Source organism: Typopeltis vanoorti, chromosome 2, assembly GCF_054136105.1.
Source record: "Typopeltis vanoorti isolate ZY-2024b chromosome 2, IOZ_Tvanoo_1.0, whole genome shotgun sequence".
In the NCBI taxonomy this organism is placed as follows: Eukaryota; Metazoa; Arthropoda; class Arachnida; order Uropygi; family Thelyphonidae; genus Typopeltis; species Typopeltis vanoorti.
Genome location: NC_143550.1, coordinates 28438414 through 28461948, shown reverse-complemented (window position 1 = coordinate 28461948; position 23535 = coordinate 28438414). Strand labels below are relative to the sequence as shown.

The following is a 23535-nucleotide window of genomic DNA, read 5'->3' as shown; positions in this document are numbered from 1 at the left end:
AATACTGCTAACTTCGATGCTTAAAAAAAGTAAATAAATGTAAAAAACTAAACCCAAAACGAACAGTATGATTTTCAGTTTTAATTAATCTGATCACATCAACAAAATAAACTACAGTTGCTGCATTTTCACTCTGAATATGTAATTTTTTTTTTTTAATTTGAATAGTTCATTGTTTTGAAATATGATTTTCTATTGCTAAAAAATTATAACTTTCGACATTCGGTTGAGATAGAAAAGAAAAGATGAAATATTATTACCCCCAAATTACAAATGCCCTTTAAGAACAGGACATGATTATATTAAACATGCCAAATGTGAGAATCATCCAAATATAAGAATGAACAGTTGCCGCTGCAGAGGATAGTTTTCTGCTGTGTTCCGTAGCTGGAAGCGGATAAATAACTGTCCTATGGGTCCAAGGGCGCTGCGTAGTAAAACGTGAATTTACTCTAAACACAGTTGTAGAAGGAGGTGCTGTAGGAATTCTCCCAGGCAATTTTGGTGCCATGCAGTTACCATCCACGTCCAGTCTAAATAAGAAACAGTAGATCAATAAAATTTCTATACACAGGACCGAACTGTAAAAGCATTTTAGTAAAATATAATATAATATAATATAATATAATATAATATAATATAATATAATATAATATAATATTAATGAAAGTAACATAATATTTTCTGTTATTTTAAATATTTAAATAAGAAAAAATACCGTATTTTCCGTTGTATAAGACGCCCCACCTTTTTTGCACACATTTTTTAGGAAAAAAACTTTATCATTGAATGTTATAATGAATTTACAGTATTTCAAATATAAAGTAATAAGTAGGTCTACTTTCAACAAATACTAATCTAACTAGGAAAGAGTACGCACCTTTTAATCTTCTTCATCAAAACCCAGAAATTCATCTCCAGAGCTAAATGAAGAAACACTTGAAACCTCTTCTAAATCAGAATCTGAGTCCTCATACAACAAATTGTCCTCTGTACCATCCAGTGCATTACTAATGCCACACTTCTTAAATGATTTAACCACTGTATCAGTTTTCACAGCATCCCATGAAGCTTTGACCCACTCACAAACTTGCGAAATGCTAGGCTTCTTCTTGATGGCGTAACCTCAAAATCATGGAAACAGGGCTGCCTCTCTGCAGTCCTGTTTCCATGTTCTTTAGCATACGCAATCACACGTAGCTTGTATGCAATATTGTAGCAATTCCGACGTTTTTCAGCCATAATTTGCCAAGAAATTTAAAGAAAATTTAATGGCAGAAATTTATCACCGTTCACAACAACCGCGAAAACAATTGAAAAGTTTAAACGAACAGGAACACAGCTGTGATCGTCGATGACAGCGCATGCGCATCCACTAAACTCTACTTAACTGGAATGCTCGCACACACCGCAAGGAAGCAAGAAAGAAATCGCGTAACTCGGAACAGAGAAAATTTCCAGAAATAATGGAAGTAATAAAAAAACTGAGTATCGGCGCATAAGACGCACCAGTGGCGGCCGGTGAAAATTTAAGTGGGGATGCTGTATATACCAAAAAAAAAAAAAAAAAAAAAAATTTGTATATGCAGTAAATAACGAATATCGGCATTAGATCGCAGTGCATTTGTTTCGTGTAACTATAATTGGAAAAATATAATTCTTTTCATATTTTCAACAGTGACACTCGTCATAATTCAGCCTTGTATCTGTATTTTTTGTTTATTAAGGCTATAGTGAAAAGAACTTATATACTCTGCTATACGAGTTATCAAAAAGGTGAACCCATAAATTATTTAAAATATAAAGAGCCAATAAGCTTCATTTCGGCGATGTAAACATTATTTAAATTAAGAGGATATTAATTCCCACATTGTTTTAAAACCGAATAAGAAACTCAAAGATAGGAATCAAAGAGTTTCATGCCGAATATAATAACTATAAACGCCTAAAGAGCCTATTGGCTCTTTATATTTTAAATAATTTATGGGTGCACCTTTTTGACAACTCGTATAGCAGAGCATATAAGTTCTTTTCACTATAGCCTTAGTATTATACTTTGGTCTAGCTACTCACTGATGAGATCTCAATAAAGATCGAAACCGGTCTGGGTAGTGACCTCCCACCATAATGTATAACATCAAACATCTCCTAGGAGATGGGTTTTACATTATAGAAAATACTAAGAATATAGATCAGAACTTTCTCCACCTGTGCTACGAGTTGCCCTAGTTTGTACTAGGTACTTTAGCTTACGCTAGTAGTCGCCGATACGTTTATAGTTACTATATTTTGCATGAATATAGTAACTTTGAGTTACTATATTCATGCCGATCTTTGAGTTTCTTATTCGGTTTTAAAACAATGTGAGAATTAATATCCCCTTAATTTAAATAAAATAAAATAAGATTTACAAAAAAATACTTCACCACAAACACGCGCCAATAATAAACGTTTCATATCTCACAGAAATAACGAGCGCAGGCATAAGATACACTGCCCATGCGGCGGTGTATCTAATGACGTAACAGGCAACAACAGCAAACGAAGATCGCAGTGCATTTGTTTTATGTAACGATAATTGAAAAAAATATTATTCTTTTCATATTTTCAACAGTGACACTCGTCATAATTCAGCCTTGTATCTATAATAAAAAATAATTATATGTTATTTTAACAAAATAAAATAAGATTTGCAAAAAATAGTTCCACACGCACATGCACCAAAAATAAACGTTTCATATCTCACAGAAATAAGGCGCATAAGCATACTAAAAATACACTGCCGCGTGAGCAGTTACAGTTGGGAATGATGTAACGTGCAAATGACAAGGGCAAACGAATATTGGCGTTAGATCGCAACTTGGTTATCAAGACTGAACCCATCAGAAGGAAGACATCCGCCGGACAATGCCATCGTTGGAAAAAGTATGGTCATGGACAGAATTTGTAATTCCGCTTTGTAGGGCGGAATTACAAATGTGTAAAGTGCGGAAATAATCATCCCTCGCATACATGTGCCAAGCCAAGAACCACTCCTGCTAAGTGTGCCAACTGTGGCGGCCCACATCCAGCTAACTACAAGGGCTGTTCGCTCCACCCATCTAACCTGACAAGGACTAAGGAAACAGTAGCCCTGTCCACTCAGAAGCGAGTCACACAACTTGAACCGGAAATTAAAGTGCAGGCTATTACACCTGATAAATCATATGCCTCTGTAGTTTCCTCATGTAACAAATCGGCAGAAACCATACCAAGCAGTCAAAACTCAGCTGCAATGCTTGCTGCCATTTTGGGAGAAATGCTATCAGCTTTTAGCAAGTCAAATCCAAACCAGGCTGACACAAACAGATTTCTTATAAATACCCAAGTCATATTCTCATTGATTAATGGATAATCCGGCCATCACAATAAATTCTATGCAGGTCGCATTCTGGAATGTTAATGGACTCAGCAACAACATTCTAGAACTCCAAGAATTTGCTGCCAACTACAAAATTGATATCCTGTTAGTTAATGAGACCTATCTGTGGCCCTGTGATAATCCCAAGCTAAGAAATTACTCTTTAGTTAGAAATGACAGACCTAATGCCAGAGGTGGAGGTACTGCAATCTTTATCAAGAAAAACATCCGTTACAATGAGATAAAAAAGATTCCTACAACTAATCTGGAAAAAATCAATCAACTGGCATAGAAATTTACACTATTAATGCAGGCATCTTAAAAATATATCCCATTTATAACCCGCCAGGCAGAACTCTGCTATCCTCTGATCTTTCTCAGCTACTAGACGCTACGGAAGCAACAATAGTAGCAGGTGATCTAAACTCAAAACATCCCTTATGGAATAGCAGGTGTGCCAATTACAACGGAAAATTCCTTCACAATTTTGCTAAGCTGAGAAATATTATCATCGCAGGCCGGACTGAACCAACATACTATGGAACACACGGCAGGCCGATGTATTAGATATAGCCATAATCAAAAACACATTTCATCAATTCCAGCTGCAAGTAGTTAACGACCTCAGTTCGGGTCACAACCCAGTACTTCTAAAACTGGGAGAGGCCGGAACTTATTCCCAGTCAGTCATCTACTAATTTCACAAAATTCAAGGCTACAATACTATCATGGATTCAGTGCCGAATATTTCCACCTGTGAAGAAATTGATGCAGCAGTCAACAACCTGGAAAGCAAAATTCAAAGTAGCTTAACTGCAGCCTCTTCTATTTCCACTGCAGCTTAAGTAAACCTACTTCCAGAAGAAATCCTTGCTCTAATTAGAAACAAAAATAAAATCAGATGTCGCTTTCATAACATGCTATCCCCTCACACCGCCAAGAGCTGAACAGAGCATCAAACTTACTTCGCTATGCGCTAAAAGATCACAGAAATCAACAATGGGAAAGAAAACTTTGTTCCCTGAAAACTGAAGATAACTCCTTGTGGAAGTTGGCAAAGGCTCTCCGTATGGACAGTTCCAATATCCAGTCCATTCACGGAGAAAGAGGTATAGTTTATAGGGACGATGAAAAGGCAGAAGCCCTCCCTGAAGCTCTTCAACTTCACTGCAGTCCTAATTATGCGCATGAGGATTTGGTCTTCATAGAGAAAATTCACCGTCGAGTCCGTACTCCAGCAGCCTAACAACCGTGAAAATATCTGTCTCACCTCGCCTAAAGAGGTCTTCTCAATCATTAGGAAGCTTAACAACAAAAAAGCTCCTGGCCCAGATGAAATGAACAACAAAACAATCAAGGCCCTTCCGCACTAAGCTGTCATGCATTTGGTAGCAATCATAAATGCAATACTCAGACTAAACTATTTTCCAACCCGATGGAAACAAGCAGATATAATCTTCATTCATAAGCCGGGAAAAGCGCCTCAGTTACCGCAAAGTTATAGACCCATCGGTCTCCTTTCATGCTTGGGAAAAATTGCAGAAAAAATCATCCTCAATCGACTTCAAGATGTGGTGAACAAAAACGATACAATACTGAAAGAGCAGTTTGGGTTTCGAACCGGGCACAGTACTACACAAGTTCACAGGCTGGTCGAATTCCTCACTACTGGATTCAATTGGCGACAACATACAGGAGCTGTTTTTCTGGATGTAGCAAAAGCCTTTGATAAGGTTTGGCACAAAGGCCTCATCTATAAATTATTTATGGCCAACGTTCTGCTCTGCCTTATCAAACTTATCGACTCCTTTCTAAAAAAAAAAAGAAATTTCAGGTCAAGTTGAGAGGACTCAAATCCTCTTTGAAAAGAATCACTGCAGGTATTCCTCAAGGCTCGTTGCTCTCTCCGCTGCTTTTTAACATCTTCGTTGCTGACGCCCCTAACACGACATCAACCACCACAGCATGTTATGTGGATGACATGGCAATTTTGAGTAGATCTCTCAGGCCGAACTTAGCTACACCGCGCTTACAAACCGCAGCAACAAACCTAGAAAAATGGCTCAGGAAATGGAGAATAGCTGTGAATGCCGACAAAAGTACTGCCATTCTCTTCGCAAGATGGAAGGCATCCCACTACGGAGAAGTCAAACTTTTCAACACAACTATTCCATGGAAATCCAGCACCAAATATTTAGGTATTCAACTGGACAACCGCCTCAACTTTGACTCTCACATCGATTATGCCTGCAGCAAGGCAAACTCTGCAATTATGCAACTTTACTCTCTTCTCAACCGAAGAAGCTGTGTCGGCACCGAAAACAAACTACGGATCTACAAAACCATCATTAGACCACATTAACTTATGGATCACCGACTTGGGGTCACACCGCTCCTAGCAACATCAAAAAGCTATGGGTCATCCAGAACAAATGTCTCCGTATAGTCAATGCTCCGTGGTTTGTCAGGAATGCTCTCCTCCACCGAGACGCTGACATTCCTGATATTCACATGTTTCTTCGTGATACTGCCATTACATATTTCACCAAAGCAGCTAGTAATCCCAATCAACTCATTCGAGAGTCATCTAACTACGATGAAAACGATAGGTGGAAACGCAAGCGTCCGAAAGCGGCTCTGCTCATCGGTACAGACGCTCCCACACTGCCCTAAAATGGGTGAGCCAGGTGCTCGATAAATTCTCATTAATTTAAGCCATTTTTCATAGAGATGAAGGGATTATAATCCAAGGGAATGAGATCCATCCAGCCACAAAGGTGAAAGGTTAAAGTGGCGTTAGATCGCAGTGCATTTGTTTCGTAATCTAAAGCGTTAATCGAACAATTTCAATTATTAACTATTCAATCAATGTCAAAACATAAGCTGTAACCTTTAACATGTATTGCATTTATATAATGTTGTAAGCATTGTTATTATTTATAAACACAAACAAAATTTAATTTTTTTCATTTTTTTACTTGGGGGTGCTGCAGTGTCGCAGTGCTTATGTTTGGACCGCCACTGAGACGCACCCTGTTTTTTAGACCTATTTTCAAAGAAAAAAGTGCGTCTTATACGTCGGCAAATACGGGTACCTAAAACAGTTTAAAACATTTTAATAGATAATAATGCTTCGAGAGAGAGAGAGAGAGAGAGAGAGAGAGAGAGGCATACGCGCTTGTTCGCCTTTGATGTAACTGCATATGCGCATTTTTGGTCTGACCGTAAAAACCTACTGAACTATGTATAAGGGAGCATGTTAGAGACATGACCTATGGCAGAACCAGAGATGTCGCTCTACCTACTCACAACACGTTCTGGATTCTACTAACACTGACAATGAAGAATCCACACCAGTCACCCAGTGATTTGGAATAAATAAGAAAACAATTTAGATAATATGATGAGTTTGAAAAAACTGTTGAAGCGACAGAAACTGTCCTCAATCCAATCCACCTTAATAATAACATAACAATCTCAATTTACAGAGCGAATCCTTTCCTAATTCTAGGATCAAACCATCTAACGTTTATTGGAGTATACAATACAATTCCTATTAGTTATTTTCTCTTGAAAACTAATATCGAAACCACCTTGAAAGAATCAAATTCTGCCGTTTATTCATTCGATGTTTCAGATTCAGAAATGCTTGTAAAACAGTTTGTTGGTGCTGAGTAAATGATCTAAAATAAATTATACAATTCATGCAATTTTCTGTAAAACATCGGTTGTCTCTCTTCATAAACAATGTAAAACATACGATTGTGTCATCAATATCATATAACAAATAAGTTTCATAAAAATTAAAACAACAATTTTGTATTACTTTTAAACTATTCACCACCTTGTGAAGTAAAATCCGGCTCGCACCTCCCTGTCTGATATAGAAAACATTAAGAGTTGGGTATTATAAAACAGAATGGAATATTGTACTTCAACTTATTCTTCTCACTCCACTCTCTCTCTCTCTCTCTCTCTCTCTCTCTCTGACTCTTTCTTCTTCTTAATTTAATACTTACACGGTAGACACTTTTCCACAATGAGTTCCCAAAAATGCCATTGAATGGTCCATAAGGTTTCGTGCCGAATTACCACAACGTTGTTTCAATGGATCCCGAACGCACTTTTCAAATCTGTTATAAGCACTGTAAGAATTAAATTAGGAATGTATCAATAAACTACCCCATCAACAAACGAGTATAACAGTTTACTGATTAAAAATACCTAACTTGTAATGGAAAACGTTTACCAGGTTGTTGATGTCATATGTGAAAAACTGAATAAATTTTATACTATGAAAATATATTCCAAGAGAAAAAAAGGAAAGAATATTTGTTTTGTTTTGCTTTTATAAATTTTAATAACAATCTAAAAAAGTTTTATTTAGTGTAAGATGAAATAAATTTAATGATTAAATTATATTATAATCCTTGTAAGACATCATTAGCTCCCAAATTAACTCCAATCTCATGTAATTACATCATCCCACAACACTAGGTTCCAATTCCAATATGGCAATGAAATTTTTATGAAGTTTGAGAATTCTTTAGATATTTGTGAAATCTTTAGATAGTAGAAGATTTCCTTCTCACTCAGTGTCATATCACTACTTTGTTAATCGGCCGGAAGTCATATATAAGAGAACATATTTGCTTATTACTCAGGGAGCCCTGACTATATGACGTTTGACTCACGGGTTTCAACATTTCTTAAGTGGGACTGTCATTAAAATCGAAACTACAATGCGTATGTCTAGGAAAGTAGTTTCTCACGCAGATTAAGGTTACTTATTATAAGATAATCAGATCGATCTTGGTTTTCTTATAAATAGGCAGTCTTGAGTTCATCCAAGGGATTCGATTTTCTAAAAAAACAATAAGAGTTTTGTTCCCTCTAAAACTCCACCAAGTTATCACGCTGCATAAACTCTGGAAGAGTGCTTAGTGTTTTTATTTGATTTTTTCCTGGAAAATCAGAGAAAAAAAATTCAGACTATATAAAGTTTGAAGTAACGTTTTGTATAATCTTTTAAGTCCAACTTTAGTGAAATAATTATTTAAATTGCATCAAAGCAACTAAAATTATGAGATAAATGTATAATATATATAAATTTGGTATGTTCTAATGTCAATTTTGGGGAGAGGCAGGCAGGAACCGTCGAGTTTCCAAAAGGAAAACCATATATGATCTTTCTAAAAACTGTTATAACTTTCTTGCATTCTAGACCGCAGGAAGTGAACTCAGGTCTTAGATCTTCTAATTAAAAATTCTGACTGCGCTACACACCCACAATTTTTCATGTTACATGTTGGTATGAGTCTCAAATCATCTTGGTAACTTACTTATAAAGAGAGAAACTAAAACTACAAAATAGGTATATATATATTCTTTGGATTAGGAAATATTTTATTGTATCAAACTGAATCAGCCATCATTTGAAGTAAGATAATAATAATTACAGATCATTCATCCACATTTGGTATCTGTGAGATAAGAATCCAACGTGCAAAGGATTTTGTAGTTTTCAGATGCCAGATCCTGCACTTCCACTAATACCTCCTTGCTATTTAAAACACGTTGTCAACGTATTTTAAATTTCTCTGTTAGAAAAATAGTACTTCATTGCCGATGACCACATTGGTAAATTAGTGGATCGCGTGAATCGACAAACAAACAATAAACAGCGTAGCATCTTTTAAAAAAAATCGGCTAACACCTTTTATTCCCTTATAAGGAGTAGGCGAGGCCTTTATACCTTATCTAGCTTTTGGAGACTGAGTAGGCAGTTCAATCTCCACCAGTAGCCAATCAGAGATAGCTTGCTCATGTCTATCACTAATTATAGCAGCCACCGATGACGAAGCTGGCAAACAAGTGCTGCCATCTCTTGGTACCTAACCCTAACAAGATATGTTACTGTCTGAAATAATGTGGGTACTACGGTCGATTTTCTTGAGTTTACAGGATGAAAAACCCGCTTGCCCATGCCAGAGATTGACTAACTTGGGAATCGATCGAAGAAAGGGTTAGAAAAAGTTCCTCCAGTCGGCGACTAGACATGAACTTAAGTCTGACTTCAAGCGCCACTTCCACTGAGCTATACAGGCCTATTTAACCACATTATTCATTATCACAGCAATTGAACTTAGAGCCGTTTATGGCTTAATTTCTACATGCAGTTTATTTATTGTCATTTTTAATATATTAGTTTTTATTATTTCGAAATTTTTGCTAAATATTTAAATGAATTAGTGAGGAGATTGCCCGACACATTTTAGTAAAAGATTCATCGATATCAAACTTCATCAAATTCTATTTAGTTGGAGTCTTATGAACACAGATAGTCTGCCAGACAGTTGAATATAAACAAGCTACCAATTAAATTTCAAACTGCTACAAAATTTTTGATTACACTTGCAGTGTTATGAAAATGAACATAAAAGCTAGAGAAACGATGACAAAAAGGAAAAAAAAAGTAATTGCCATTAAAAAGTAGCATTATGCAGTAATACCTATTTTGGTATTACTGGACGAATATTTTGAGTAAAGAACTGGAAAAATTAATTCTTAAAATTTATTTACAGTGGAAGAGACCAAACCCACTTACCACTTAGTTTGCTGATGAGTATTTTGCATTGTTGAGTGAGCCAATTTACTACAGTCGGTATCAGCGATGCTCTTTGGTTGAAAAGATACGATCCTTTATAAACTGTTATAAGTGTTTTTTTCATCTGAAGTTGGGTAAGCCTATCTCACATGAAGCGGTAAGGGTTTCTTCAAAAAAAATAATAAAAAATTAAAAAAAAACAACTCTGATTTTTCAGCCAACAAAACAAATAAACCTTCCAGAAGAGCATACATGATTCACTAGTTTCATAGCCTTCAGTAGCTCAGTTGGTATAGACATTGCCTTCATGTTGGAAAAGCTTGGTTTGAATTCTGTCTAGGATGCAAAGAACTTTTATAAGTCTTTGAAACGAAGGTCGGTCAGCTGCTTTTATACAGCGTTTGTAAAGATTTTCTTCCGAAAACCATAAGTAATCCATGAATTCATTATAATTTATTTTCAGTTGCTAGAGAAGCCAATATGGTATTTCAGTGGGTCAGTGATACCATCTCGTTATTCACATAAGAGGTTGTGGATAGCACCAATTGACCACTTTGACATGCTTTTGCAATTTTAGAAATTGCAATTCTGTCTCTGCATGAGGAAGAGCTCTGATTGCAACTTTTAAAGCTGTCCATCCTTGGAATCGCAACTTACGAGAAGTGTTCTCGCTTACATATTTAATCAAACAGTAACCACTGTTTGATTTAATTAATTGGGTTTATCCTTTAATTCATCAGGGAGAAGAAATCGGCTTTAAAATGAATGCTATCAGAATATAAAACGAACGCGTAGTGACTAACTACCTAATGTTGAACTAGGTTTCTCATTCAACATTGGACTATAGAGCAATCATAAATTGGAGAGTCAAATAGTTTGTTAATTTATATGAAATGTTCAGTTTTAGTCAACAGAAAGTATATTAGGTCTAAATATAGATATTCTAAGACATAGTGTTCCGAAGTCCGTATTCTTACTATGATTTTTTTATTACCAGTTTTCAACATTATTATTATAAATAAATAAATAAATTGTCTAACGCATTCCATTCTCCCGGAGGGAGTCGGCGAAGCCGTTTAGTTGTAACTTACTTTTCGGAAATCTAAGGACATGCAAGTTGACGAAATCCACTGCATGTTGAGGAAATCTAGTTATTTACGGCTAAACGGCTTCGCCTACTCCATTTGGGGAATAAAATATATTAGACGATTTTTTTATGTATTTATGATAATACAGTGCGAAACACTGACGACGAAAAAATATGATTAACTTTGAAAATCTAAGGACATGTATAGGTTGATGAAATCTATGGTTAATGTAGTAGTAGTAGTAATAAAAACGCAAAAAAATATGGCTTTCCTACTTCTGATAACTGGTGGCAGCATAAAATAATGACACTATTGGAAAACGAAACAGCAAAAATTCTCTGGGACTTTAGAATACAAACTGATCGGCATTTGGAACACAATAGACCTGACATCCCAATTATCGAACATCGACAGGTTTAGGTTATTGATATCGCAGTACTCGGTGCTAATAAAATTAACAACAAAGAACTGGAAAGAATTACTAAATATCGAGATCTGGCAATCGAAGTTGACCGGCTGAGGCTTAAACACACCAAAGTCATCCCAATAGTTATTGGTGCACTTGGTGCAATTTCAAAGAAGCTATCCAACTATTTACAGCAATTAAACATCAACGAAGTGATCCCATATGACCTACAAAAACAGCATTACTTGGAACAGTCCATATTTTACGACGTTACCTGATAGACTATTCTTAGATTCTTAGCTGGAATCTGAATTGCTCTGTGTCACCAGTCAAATTGTTGTTTAAACGATATCTTGTTTTGACTGAGTATCAATTATGTGAATAATAATAATAATAATAATAATAATAATAATAATAATAATTTTTTTAAACATTTTATTATGTCTCAGTATAAATTACATACAATAATAATATTTACAATATTTACAATAAGGATTATACAGAATTTTTGAATTTAGAATATACATTATTATTATTATTATTATTATTATTATTATTATCTTTTTTTTTAAAAAAAAAACTTTTTATTATGTCTTAGTATAAGTTACATACAATAATAATATTTACAGTATTTACTATAAGGATTATACAGAATTTTTTTTTTTATGTCTCAGATGAATTGCATACATAGTTGCTGTAGTAATTATATATATATAATATTTATAACGCATTACAAGTGTGATTAACAGATACTTGCAAGTTAGTAATTTTCTTCCTCGAAGCTTAGCTGAGCTTATCTGAGGAAGATAATAGATGACAGAGAGTGGTGGTTTCATGGTTGTGTTCCTATACTGGTCACAAGCCAGGTGTTGATTTTACTGTTTGTTGGTACGTGCTTGAAAGACTTCGACTGCTATTACAGTTTAACTTTTTTTTTTTTTTTTTGTGCAAATAGGGTTGGATTTAGACATGGTGTGTTTGTTACTTTGTGTTCTTGTAGTGATAGTTTTTGAGAGGGGGGGTTATCATAGGTTTGTGTGTGTGTGTGTGTGGTGGGGGAGAGAGAAACAGGAAATTGCTCTAATTTTCATTCTCGCTATAATATTTATATAGTGCCTGTTTCAGCTCTCTGTATGTTCCTAGGTTTCTGTTGTCGAACGGCAGTTTGTTTATCATGTCAGGTACGTAGAAGTTTCGGGTGGCTTTGCCGTGGTGATTGTTGTACTTATATGTTATGTAGTTTGTTGACTGTGGTCTTGTTATTTGATATGTTGTTCTGGTTACTCTATATGTTGGGCTGTAGTAGTGTTTTAACATGACTGTGTAGTGGCGTAATTGTTTCACCTTAAATATTTTGTGTTTTGTCTGTGCTTCCTGCATAAGAGTGGGTTGTTCCCAGAATATCAGTTTTATCATTTTATCCTGCAACCATTGTAGCCTGTTAAGTCTGTAGTCTGCGCAGAATGCGTATGATGTGATTGCATATCTTAAAATGTTTTCACATAATGCTTTATAGATTAGTATTTTTATCTGGGTTGGGGCAATGTCTTTTAATCTGTATAGTTTGCTTGCTATTATCCTAAGCTTGGTATGTAGGTAGTTTGTATGGCTATTCCAACTTTCGAAGTGAAGTCCAAGGTAGCATGTTGTTTTCACCTGTGTGATGGTTGTGATTTTAGGTTCTGCACTTTGTGTATAGGAGGATGAATGTTTGATAGTGAGATATTTAGTTTCTATGGGCAGGGTGTGGGGGTTTTTGAATATCATTAGCTTTGTTTTTCCGGGGTTTATATATATGCCATTTTCGGTTAATCAGTTAGTGATTTGATTGATGTCGAGTTGCATATTTTTGTAAGCGATATTTGCATTGTTGTGAATGGATACTATGGCAGTGTCGTCTGCATACTGGAAAATTTTACTTTTTAGGGGGAGTTGGCTTATGTCGTGTGTGTATATGTTAAATAGAATGGGAGATAGGACAGCTCCTTGCGGTACTCCACAGGTTACATGTACCTCTTTGCTGTGTGCTGATCCTATACGTGTGATTTAATAATAATAATAATAATAATAATAATAATAATAATAATAATAATAATAATAATAATAAATCAGCTAACGCAGTTTAACAACAACAACAACAACAATAATAATAATAATATGTATTCATTTATTATAAATAAATAATAAAATGTCAAACTCAATGTTCTCATGATGAATATCAACAGTTACACCATACATACCTGAAAGGGAACTAGAAAGTAAAACAGAAATATTTATTCGTAGAAAAAGTGAATAGTTTCCAAAATAAAAATATGATAAAAATTATTTAAATTAAGGGGATATTTAATCCCACATTATTTCAAAGAAGAATAAGAAACTCTAAGATAGAAATCAGAGAGTTTCATGCCGAATACAGAAAGCTATAAAAGTTCGGCGAGTCCAAGCATAAGCAAACACCTGGGGTAGTACAATACCGAGCAACTAGTAGTAAAGGTGGATAAAGCTAGGATCACTATTTTAAGTATTAACCCGAATGTAAAACTCATCCCCTAGGAGATGTCCTACTCACTGATGAGACCTCAATAAAAGTTGAAACTGGTCTGGGTAGTGACCTATCTCCCTTAATGTAAAACACCATACTGTTAAATTGTGAATGAAGAATTTTATGATTATTAATACTTCATTCATGATTTAACATGAATTGTATTTCCTGAGCTAAGTTTGCTCCTAAGTAAATTGTAATTTAAACACTTACTGTTACTTTTCCATTGAAATAATAATTGTAATTTTTTTTATTCTATATAAATTCTTTATGTAACTTGCAAATGTATCCTAAGTGAACTGTGATACAGTATATGCATTTTATTTGTTGTTACTGAAAGTGAAAGTAATTCTAACAGACTTTGCTAATGTGATTTGATTGGTTGCCGTCAGAAAACTAAGTTATTTTTAAATAGCGCGTACCTTAGCATGGGAAACTGTACAATGATCACATGGGAATTTCGTTGTAAACTAAACGAGTGGAGAAAAAAACAAGTTTGTGTGGGGAAAAGGCAGAAGAATTATGAGATAGAGGAAAAAAGAACCGGAAGGAAAATTGAGAGAGAGTGTTGGAAGGTCGTGAGATGTGATCTAACCTGGGATCGTACGACATAATAAAGATTTGAAAACGTGTTCCGATTTTAATGGATCTTACTTCGAACTCATATTTATTTATAGTTTCCTGCCATCTTGTAAAGGAATTTATCTGAGCGAAAGGATAATAATATGATCGAGATTTATCATAAGATAAGTTATTACGAGCAAGAAAATACATTTTCCAATCTTAACAAATAAGTTATTAAACTCAGGAATACCAAACGTTTTGTGTTGCCTATAGTGGAAGATTATCGAGAAGTGTTGTAAGAGTTTTCCATAATTTGCAAGTTTTGATGATCATACCGGTAAGAATATCTATTCTATAACTAACGTGTAATAGTAACTTGTGTCCGGAGAACTTGGTCAAATTTTGTGTTGCTGGAGCCAGCTAGTCAAGCTTGAATGAGTGATATTATAAAACATTTCCTTGTGAAACTAATGTGAGAAACTTCATTGAAGAATTAGTTCGTGTTTGAATATGTTATCTCACTATGTATATGTAAAATCAAGACTGAGCCTTTTAAGAACCATTTTAATCCTCTGATAAATATTGATGATGCTTGTTAAGTGTTTGATAAATTGAAGTTTATGAATATTTCACTGAGACTAAAAAGAATTAACTTTTGAATGTTTTGCTGAATATTGATATTGTTTAAAGTGAAACTAAGTTGAAATCCTAATGGATGTGAATTGTGAAAATCATATATATAAGTTCTATCAGTAAATGATGCACTCTGCTGAGTAGAATCTTAATACTTTATTGAATATATAAATTATTTTCTAATTGTATCGATCTTAATAGAGTTCTTGTTTCTTATGTAAGAATAATTTTGCGAGAGAATTAAATATCTCGTTTAACTTGATTCTTGTGCTTGCCTAATTTCAGTTTCATTGCACCGATCATTAAAATACGAATCTTGCAGGAAACCCTAAATATAGTTGAGAAATTATCGGCCTGTAGTGCTATTTGATGCTTGATTCCTTCATAATAATTGTGTAATTTCAAACATAGAGTGGCGCAGTATAATAAAAATTTTCTTTGTGTTTGAATGTGGGGTAAACCAACAACTAGCAAATATAAAGTTGGATGAACGATATTAGAAACCAACAATACATCTCCTAGGGGATGAGTTTTACATTACGGTTAATACTAAGAATAGTAATCCTAGCTTTCTCCACCTTTACTACTAGTTTCCTGGTATTTTACAACCCCAGGTGTTTGCTTACGTTTGGACTTACCGAACTTTTATAGCTTGCTATATTCGGCATGAAACTCTCTGATTTCTATCTTAGAGTTTCTTCTTCGGCTTTGAAATAATGTGGGATTAAATATCCCCTATAATTTAAATAAGTTTTACATCGCCGAAGTGAAGCCTTTTAGCTCTTTATTTCATTTAATATGATAAACAAATAACTTACACCTTGAAGAACGTTTTTGGAAGTTATTTATTATTGGAGATAATTATGGTGCAATTAAAGTGGTAAGCGCTTTCCTGCATTTTAGGAAGTGTTTATCCTTTTGCAATAGCATAAATAAAAACAGTTAATGAAAGCATACATTTCGAGGTAACTTACCAACAAATATGGGAATCGTGAGCATGCGAATTAACAGCATTATCTAACATTCTCTGGAAATGTAATCCACACTGATCCATTGAAACTTCTTTAAAACATGGAGCATGCTCTAGGTAATCTGAAAAGAAATAAATCGCATTTGGCGAAAAATTGTCAGATAATTCTGTTTTAATTGTTAAATAAATTTATGTTTTTGGTCTTGATAAAATGTCTTCATTAACTTCACAGATATATTCAAACTAAATTCATAAAATTAAATTGTAGAAGATTTCTAATGAAACATTCTGATTCGCAATGAAAAAGTAAAAAATGATTAGCCTAGTAGATCCTAAGTGACATCAGTCTTTAATTATATCGCTTCATACGTCAGATTTTAGCTAATCATCTCCAAACAATACTAGAAAATGGGTGACTCATGCTACCCTTCGCCTCCATATGTTTTCGGATTATTCATACTACAATGGTTCCTGCCACCTTTTCTTGTTAACTTATATCTTGTATTTGTTCACTGTACATTTATATTTTTTACCTTGAAGAAGCCACTAACCAGTAACATGTGGTGAAAACAGTCTACTTCTTCTAATTTAATATGTATTTTTTTTATCCTAATGACCAAATAAACTGATTTTTTCCTCATTAGACCTTACTAATTAATAAATTAAAATGGCACACATACACACAAATATATATATTTGTGTGTGTGTGTGTGTGTGTGTGTGTGTGTGTGTGTGTGTGTGTGTGTGTGTGTGTGTGTGTGCAACCTAGTTACCAGTTATTTTGGTCCCGTAATGCTGGCGTCTTCCGAAGAAAGAATTATTCGATTCTAGTCTCCAACTAGAGGAAGTTTTTCTAAGCATTTTTAGCCTGCTCCGGAGTTAATCGATGTTTGGCGAAAGCAGTTTTTTTTCTAATGTTACAAGGCAATATATGAATATATAATATAACTAGGCAATTTATGAATATATAATATTACTAGGCAATATATGAATACATAATATTACTAAGTAATAATATTACTCTGTAATATATGAATATTACTATGTAAAATGTAATAATATAATAATATTATGATATAACATATGAAAATACAGTATAATGTTAAAATGTTAATTTGTTGAAATGTTGTTAAAATAATGTTAAAATGTTAATTTGTTGAAATGTTGTTAAAATAATGTTAAAATGTTAATTTGTTGAAATGTTGTTAAAATAATGTTAAAATGTTAATTTGTTGAAATGTTGTTAAAATAATGTTAAAATGTTAATTTTTTTTAATGTTGTTAAAATAATGTTAAAATATTAATATTAAAAAATTATTATTATTTAAAAAACAGCATTGTGCAAAAGTCAAATAAATGCATTCAACAGTCCATGCTATATGTTGAAAAAAGTAAAAAACGAAAAGAAAGAAATAAGCTGTTAATGTAAACTGTGAATTAAAATAAACTGTAAATGATAAAATGCAAAAATAAAAAAATATTAAAAATTATTATTAGTTTGACAATTAAGCGCCTCCGTAGCACAATTAGAAGAATAGCGGTATGTTATGCCCTTCAACTGGAAAATAATTGAGTTTGATTATCGTCATGAGGAGAGAAATCTTTATGGACTTTTTCAATTGAAGGTGAGTTAACCGATTTCATATGGGGAGGAAGTAGTAGTGTTCTTCATTCCGCATACAGGCAAATCGGCCATGAGAACACGTACGAGTTAAAGTCAATATATACTACCGGTGGTGATGATGGTGTGCGTTAGTTTTTTTTTGTGGGCCTCGGTTAATAGGGGTGGTGTCTGTGGTTGCGAATTGAATACTAATTTTGCTGCCGATCAGTTGCATTATGCTGCTTAAATCTTCTGTCTTTTCTTTTGTTATTCCCTCAACTTGAAGTTATTTTTTCTTTCTTTTTGTAGCATGTGCTCCATTTGACACTTTGAGTGTGTTTATCTCTTTCCACAGTTCTTCCTTTTCGCGCTTGAGTGTTTCTATCGCTACCGTTCATTTTGTCTTTATTATTATTATTATTATTACCCCCAAGACCTCATGGAGTCAAAGACTCATCTGGGAGGTCTAATTCTCGCACGTTCCTAACATTTCTTCAGAGGTCACGCTATTGAACTGTATGCAACGTTCATACTTCTCAAATTTTTTGTTGATTTGCTCCATGTGTGTTTTAGCAAGTCTTTAACCATGAGTTTGAATGAATCAAAGTTATCTGTAATTTTGGGATCAAGAAGCGGCTTACCTTGATGTGCATCGTTGCTTTTTCTTTGGTGTCTGTTCTTTGTTCTTCATTTTCTCACGGCATTGTAGACAGCGCCATTTGGTCCGTTTCGCGGCTCCATTTGCTTTCTGAGATCCCTCAATATTGGAAGTGTTGTTTTCTGTCACATCCAAACAATGCGGCCCGTCTCCTCCGTCGTTTATTGGCTTATTGCACTTGTTACAGCTCATTGTACTTGACCTTCGCTGTCTAGGGGACTTTTAGACTTTCTTCCCGTTAGCGACTTTTAAAATGGCAACGTCCTTTCTTGGTTGATGACAGTAGTTCACACTGACTTTCAGCACTGAAATTTTGGATATTACTTAGCCGATTTTGATGATTTAAACGTCCCTGTTTTCAGCGTGACTAGAAGAATTAAGTAGTAGTAGCACTTTCAAATTAAAAACATGAATTAAAACCACTTTAAACCTATAAAAACGGGAGCAGCAATAACATCAGCGTGCATCCGTCTGCCTACACAGCGCCCTCTGTGATATAATAATAATAATAATAATAATAATAATAATCTACCACACTCATCTGTAATTACTATATGTAAGACCAAGAAAATTGACATGATATGATCGAAAAACTGAGGAGGAAAGAATTACAAATATATCATAAGATTTCGCTACCAATTGCGCCATCTGACGTGTGATGAAGTCTCGTGGAACATTTTTGTGTATGCTGCACTGACTTTCGCATATTACCCATCTGCTATCATGAATAAAAGGAAGAGTGAAAATTATATACAGTACAGTAAATGTAACAAATTTTTAAAAAATCATTCCCGCATACGAGATTTCAGAGCATATAATGCATTAGTGACGTGGCAGATGCTAAGAGAAGATTTTTTTTTTTTTTTTTTTTTCAAGATAGTGGCTGTTCCAAAGGACAGAGGCAGATCGACTGAAAGTAGAGAAGCAGATTTCGTGGGTTTGCAGTTGAAGCATGATTTCATTTCGAGCATTGCTACTTATGTTATGACTGGCTTAAAAGAAAGCATGTGAATGATAGACGCCAATTCAGTAGAACACTGTCTATAGAAGTACATATAGAAAAGGTCTCTCTTTTGGCCTTTTCTATATGAGATACATCAAACTTTTAAGTTCGGTATAAATTCCCCATGAAAGCTTCATTTTAAATAAATTTATTGTGTTTAAACCATTACCAGTTTTGTATGTATTACACACATCCCAGAAACGTTCTTGGTCACGTGCTTCATCATGTGTTCTCTTCAACCATTTAAGAATGCTGTGGTCAGTAATGTTCAACAGTGTTCATCACATGAAAAAAAAAAAACGGATCTTTAGAAGTTCGATAAAGGGCATCATGTGGACATCCGTCTGGCTGGAGCCATGATTTTGAAACCAGCAAGCTGACTGGTTTCTCAAAAGGTGAGATATCCCGAGTGTTTAATCAGTAAAAAAAATAGCCCACATTGCTTGTCCAAGAGGCATAAGATAGTTTTTCAGCCACGAGATCGTCGTTGTCTAAGAAAGCTTGTACGGACAAATAGAAATTTCTGTGTACAGCAATTGACCGACACACTTGTGAAGTCTGTTCTAGACTCATATTTTCCCGAACTTAGTTCGGGAAGATAGTGGTCGGGAATTAAAGAGGATAGGTATTGAAGATGATAGGTATTGGCAGTCTCATGCAATACAGAAACCACTGATTTCTGCTAAGAACAGGAAAGTTCGTCTGCAGTGGTGTCAGAAACACAGTGACTGGACACTGGAAGACTAAAAAAGGCATGTGGTCGACCAGTCACAGTACACCTTGTTCTGTATCGATGGCACGCAAAGAGTTTGTCAGGAGCCACATGATGCAGTGAAGCCAGTATGTCTTATAAGCACAACTCAAGCTTCTGGAAGTGGTGTCATTGTGTGGAGCATGTTCTGTTGATACTGAACGAATCCACTGATATTGCTGGAAGGTCAGGTGGGTGTCCTCCAAGTAATATCTGAACATTATTGCCGATCAAGCCCATTCTGCAAAGTTGACTTTTTATCAATGCTACTGTCCATCGTGCAAGGTTGTTCAGCAGTAGTACAGAGAGTATGGCGGCTACTTCTGTCATCATCCCTGCCTGCCACAAAGCTTGGATCTGAATCCCACTGAGAATGTATAGGACATGTTAGAAAAACAGACGCATAATCAGAATCCTCCTCCGTCAAATCTGAGCCTGTAAAAGGACTGTCTGGCGAACGCCTGGGATGTTGTAGACGTACATTAATCAAACACCTTGTGGAATCTATGCCAAACCACATATGGGCTGTAATTCAAGCTAAAGAATCCAACATGGTATTAAATAAAAGTTTCTAATTCAGTGAATGGTATATGTAGTATCCGTTTAACTATTTGTTTAATGGAATTTCAGATATTGTGTGTTATTTTACTATTTCCATTAATTTGCTTGTTGTTTAACTCAGTCATTGTATTTCTGTTTATTTCACTCTCCTAATGAAATTATTATAATATATGCAAAACGAGGGTTTAAACTCAATAACATTTGTCAACAAATAGTGGAAAATGTGGATTTTTACCGGAAAGTTTGTTATATTTCTCGTCCTCAGAAATCAAACGAACTTAATTCCGAATCATCGTCTTTTGGACGCCATTGAGGATTTTTGGGATGGTTTTCACGGACCATTTCAAATATGAACACAATATTCTAAGGATTAAGTTCATTCGGAATTAAGTTCGTTTCATTTCATTCGGATTAAGTTCATTTCATTCGTTAGAAAGGTTAGTAGTTGTTCAGACTAGCAGTCGTCTCTTGATCGAAAAGGATATCAGTAGTAATTACTGAAGAAAGAAAGATACGGCTTCAAAATACCTGTCAAAATTAGGAAACTTTCACAGTCTCTGCATACATTCGACTTCGAAGTAATATTGGATCTTCAATATCAACTATCTATATAATTTACGATGTGAAATGAAGCCGTATTGCTCTTTCTTTATTAATTACTTTTATGTACTGGCCGAGAGTTCACTTATGAAAAATACAACTCTGTGACATTGATTGCTTTAGTATTGAGTGACAGTTTTTGCTCTCTTGAGCTTCCTGGGGTGTTCGTCTAAGTGATCCTTTATTGGAGAGCCTCGATGAATTCTTTTCTCTGGGACATGAGTGGTTGTGGTCAGTGATAGGGTGAGCTTCTCATTGAGTTGAACCACCACTGAGTATCATTGAGTGATCGAGAGTTATGAGTTAAAATTATCCTTCGGGTCACTCATTCATTGGGTGATCTGAGGGATCGTCCTAGTTTTTTTTAGAAGGCACTTTAATAATGTGCGGTAGCGATCATTGTATTCCATTAGATGATTGCCTATGGTATAGCTTCTACTGACGTGTCCTTTATCATGCCTTTCAGTGGGTGCATTTCCGTGGAAGGTAAGCCGTTCTATTCGGTGGTAGGGTGAGCCTGTCACGGAGTAGAACCACCACTGAATATCTTTGAGTGATCAAGAGTTACGTGTTTAAATGATCCTTCGGATCAATCACTGAGTTCAGAGGGATCAACTAGTTTTTGTAGAAGACTCTTTATTTATATAGTGGTCTCTAAAGAGAACCAACCAGTCCGAAATGGCTCTCAGGCCAGTGAAACATTTATCTAATGCACTAATAAAAGGTGAATAATAAATGATACTGACGCTTGGGCAGCAGTCGTGCTCTTTTTATGTAATGCAAACTAGGACAACTCTGATGAGAGAATTCTATTCTCATAGATTCTCTGGTTAAAATTACGAAACCTAGATAGTTTCTACATACATTCGGCTTTGAAATAATGTTCGATCTTTGATATTCACTATTTCTATATAAGATACACCTTGTTTTTTTGGACAATTATGGATGTGATATGTTTGTACCAGGAACAGCTAAATGTAAACGTGAGTCCAAAGTGATGAATTTTTTTTTCCTGATTTTTTTTTTTTTTAATATTTCAATAATTTATTTTTGCTTACTGAGCCAACGCTTGGTTGAAGGCTATAAAGCAGCAATAAGGATTTAATTTTTTTTCCAACATTACTTCTGTATAATTCTCCTAAATAATTGGTATATGTATATAATAATTTACATAAAATGCTGTATTCAGGGATGACAAATAACTTGATTAAGGATTCTTAATAAGGTTATGTGTTATTACTGAATACAGGTTTTTTACGTATCGATAATGTATACATAATATATTAAATAAAGTGTTAAAGAGTTAATGAGAATGAAAATTTTATTTTGTGATCGCCAGAGGGAGAAAAGTTATCACCTGAATGTGAGTGAGATTGAAATGTTTTATATGTGTGATTTGTACTCCTTACGTTGTGAAAAAAAGCAGCAGTTATTAATATACCAAACAAGCCTGTGTTGGATAAATAAGGTATGCTAACAGTTTTATATACGTTGTATATAATGTACGTGTTGATGTTATTGTGCATCACCTCCGTAATATAAAATCAAAAATCAATAAATAAGCAGCTTTATATCATAGTTAGGCCTAAGAAAATTACCGTTGTTACTTACATGAGCACGTCTGTGAATTCTAATTGCTGTAGTTGTGTATGTTCCCATAGCTCTTGCTTATGGGAACTTTTGACTTTAGGCGTTAAGGCTTTCAGTGGTATTATATGGTGTCGACATGTGGTTGGATGATTGATTTAGCATATTATTGATTGATAATTATTTTATTTTAATTTATTTATTGCATCAGAAAGGGTTTTGGTGTTCATTATGAGGACATAGATTGGGAGAAGGAATGGTCACATGGAAAGAAGGAAATGGAGTGTATACAGTTGTTAAAAGATAAACCTGAGAAAGTATGTAATGGAAGGGAAAAGAGGTTTGAGAGTGTTGGATCTGTGGTCCTGACCAGGGAGATTGTAAGAAGTGCTGAATATTCTGTTAAGAAAGGGTATACATGGAATTACAAGGCTGGTGGTTTTGACAAGCTCGGAAGTCAGCTTTCAGCAGTGCTATAGCATGAGAATTTGAAGGGGAGAGATGTTGATGGTGTGTGAGAAATTATCATAGAGTGTTGAAGAAAAGCAGTATCATACTGTAT

General features: G+C 34.7%; 1 protein-coding gene across 1 annotated transcript in view; it reads right to left on the bottom strand.

Moving 5' to 3' along the window:
• Positions 1-280: 280 nt before the first annotated feature.
• The window catches only part of LOC150108897 (uncharacterized), a 62799-nt gene continuing 39544 nt past the window's right edge, over positions 281-23535 (bottom strand). Inside the window, exons 2-4 of the mRNA XM_090414458.1 lie at positions 16215-16332; positions 7420-7545; positions 281-533 (exon numbers count right to left, since the gene is read on the bottom strand). Coding sequence (XP_090270584.1) covers positions 281-533; positions 7420-7545; positions 16215-16332 — 497 coding nt within the window. The remainder of the gene's footprint in view (positions 534-7419; positions 7546-16214; positions 16333-23535) is intronic.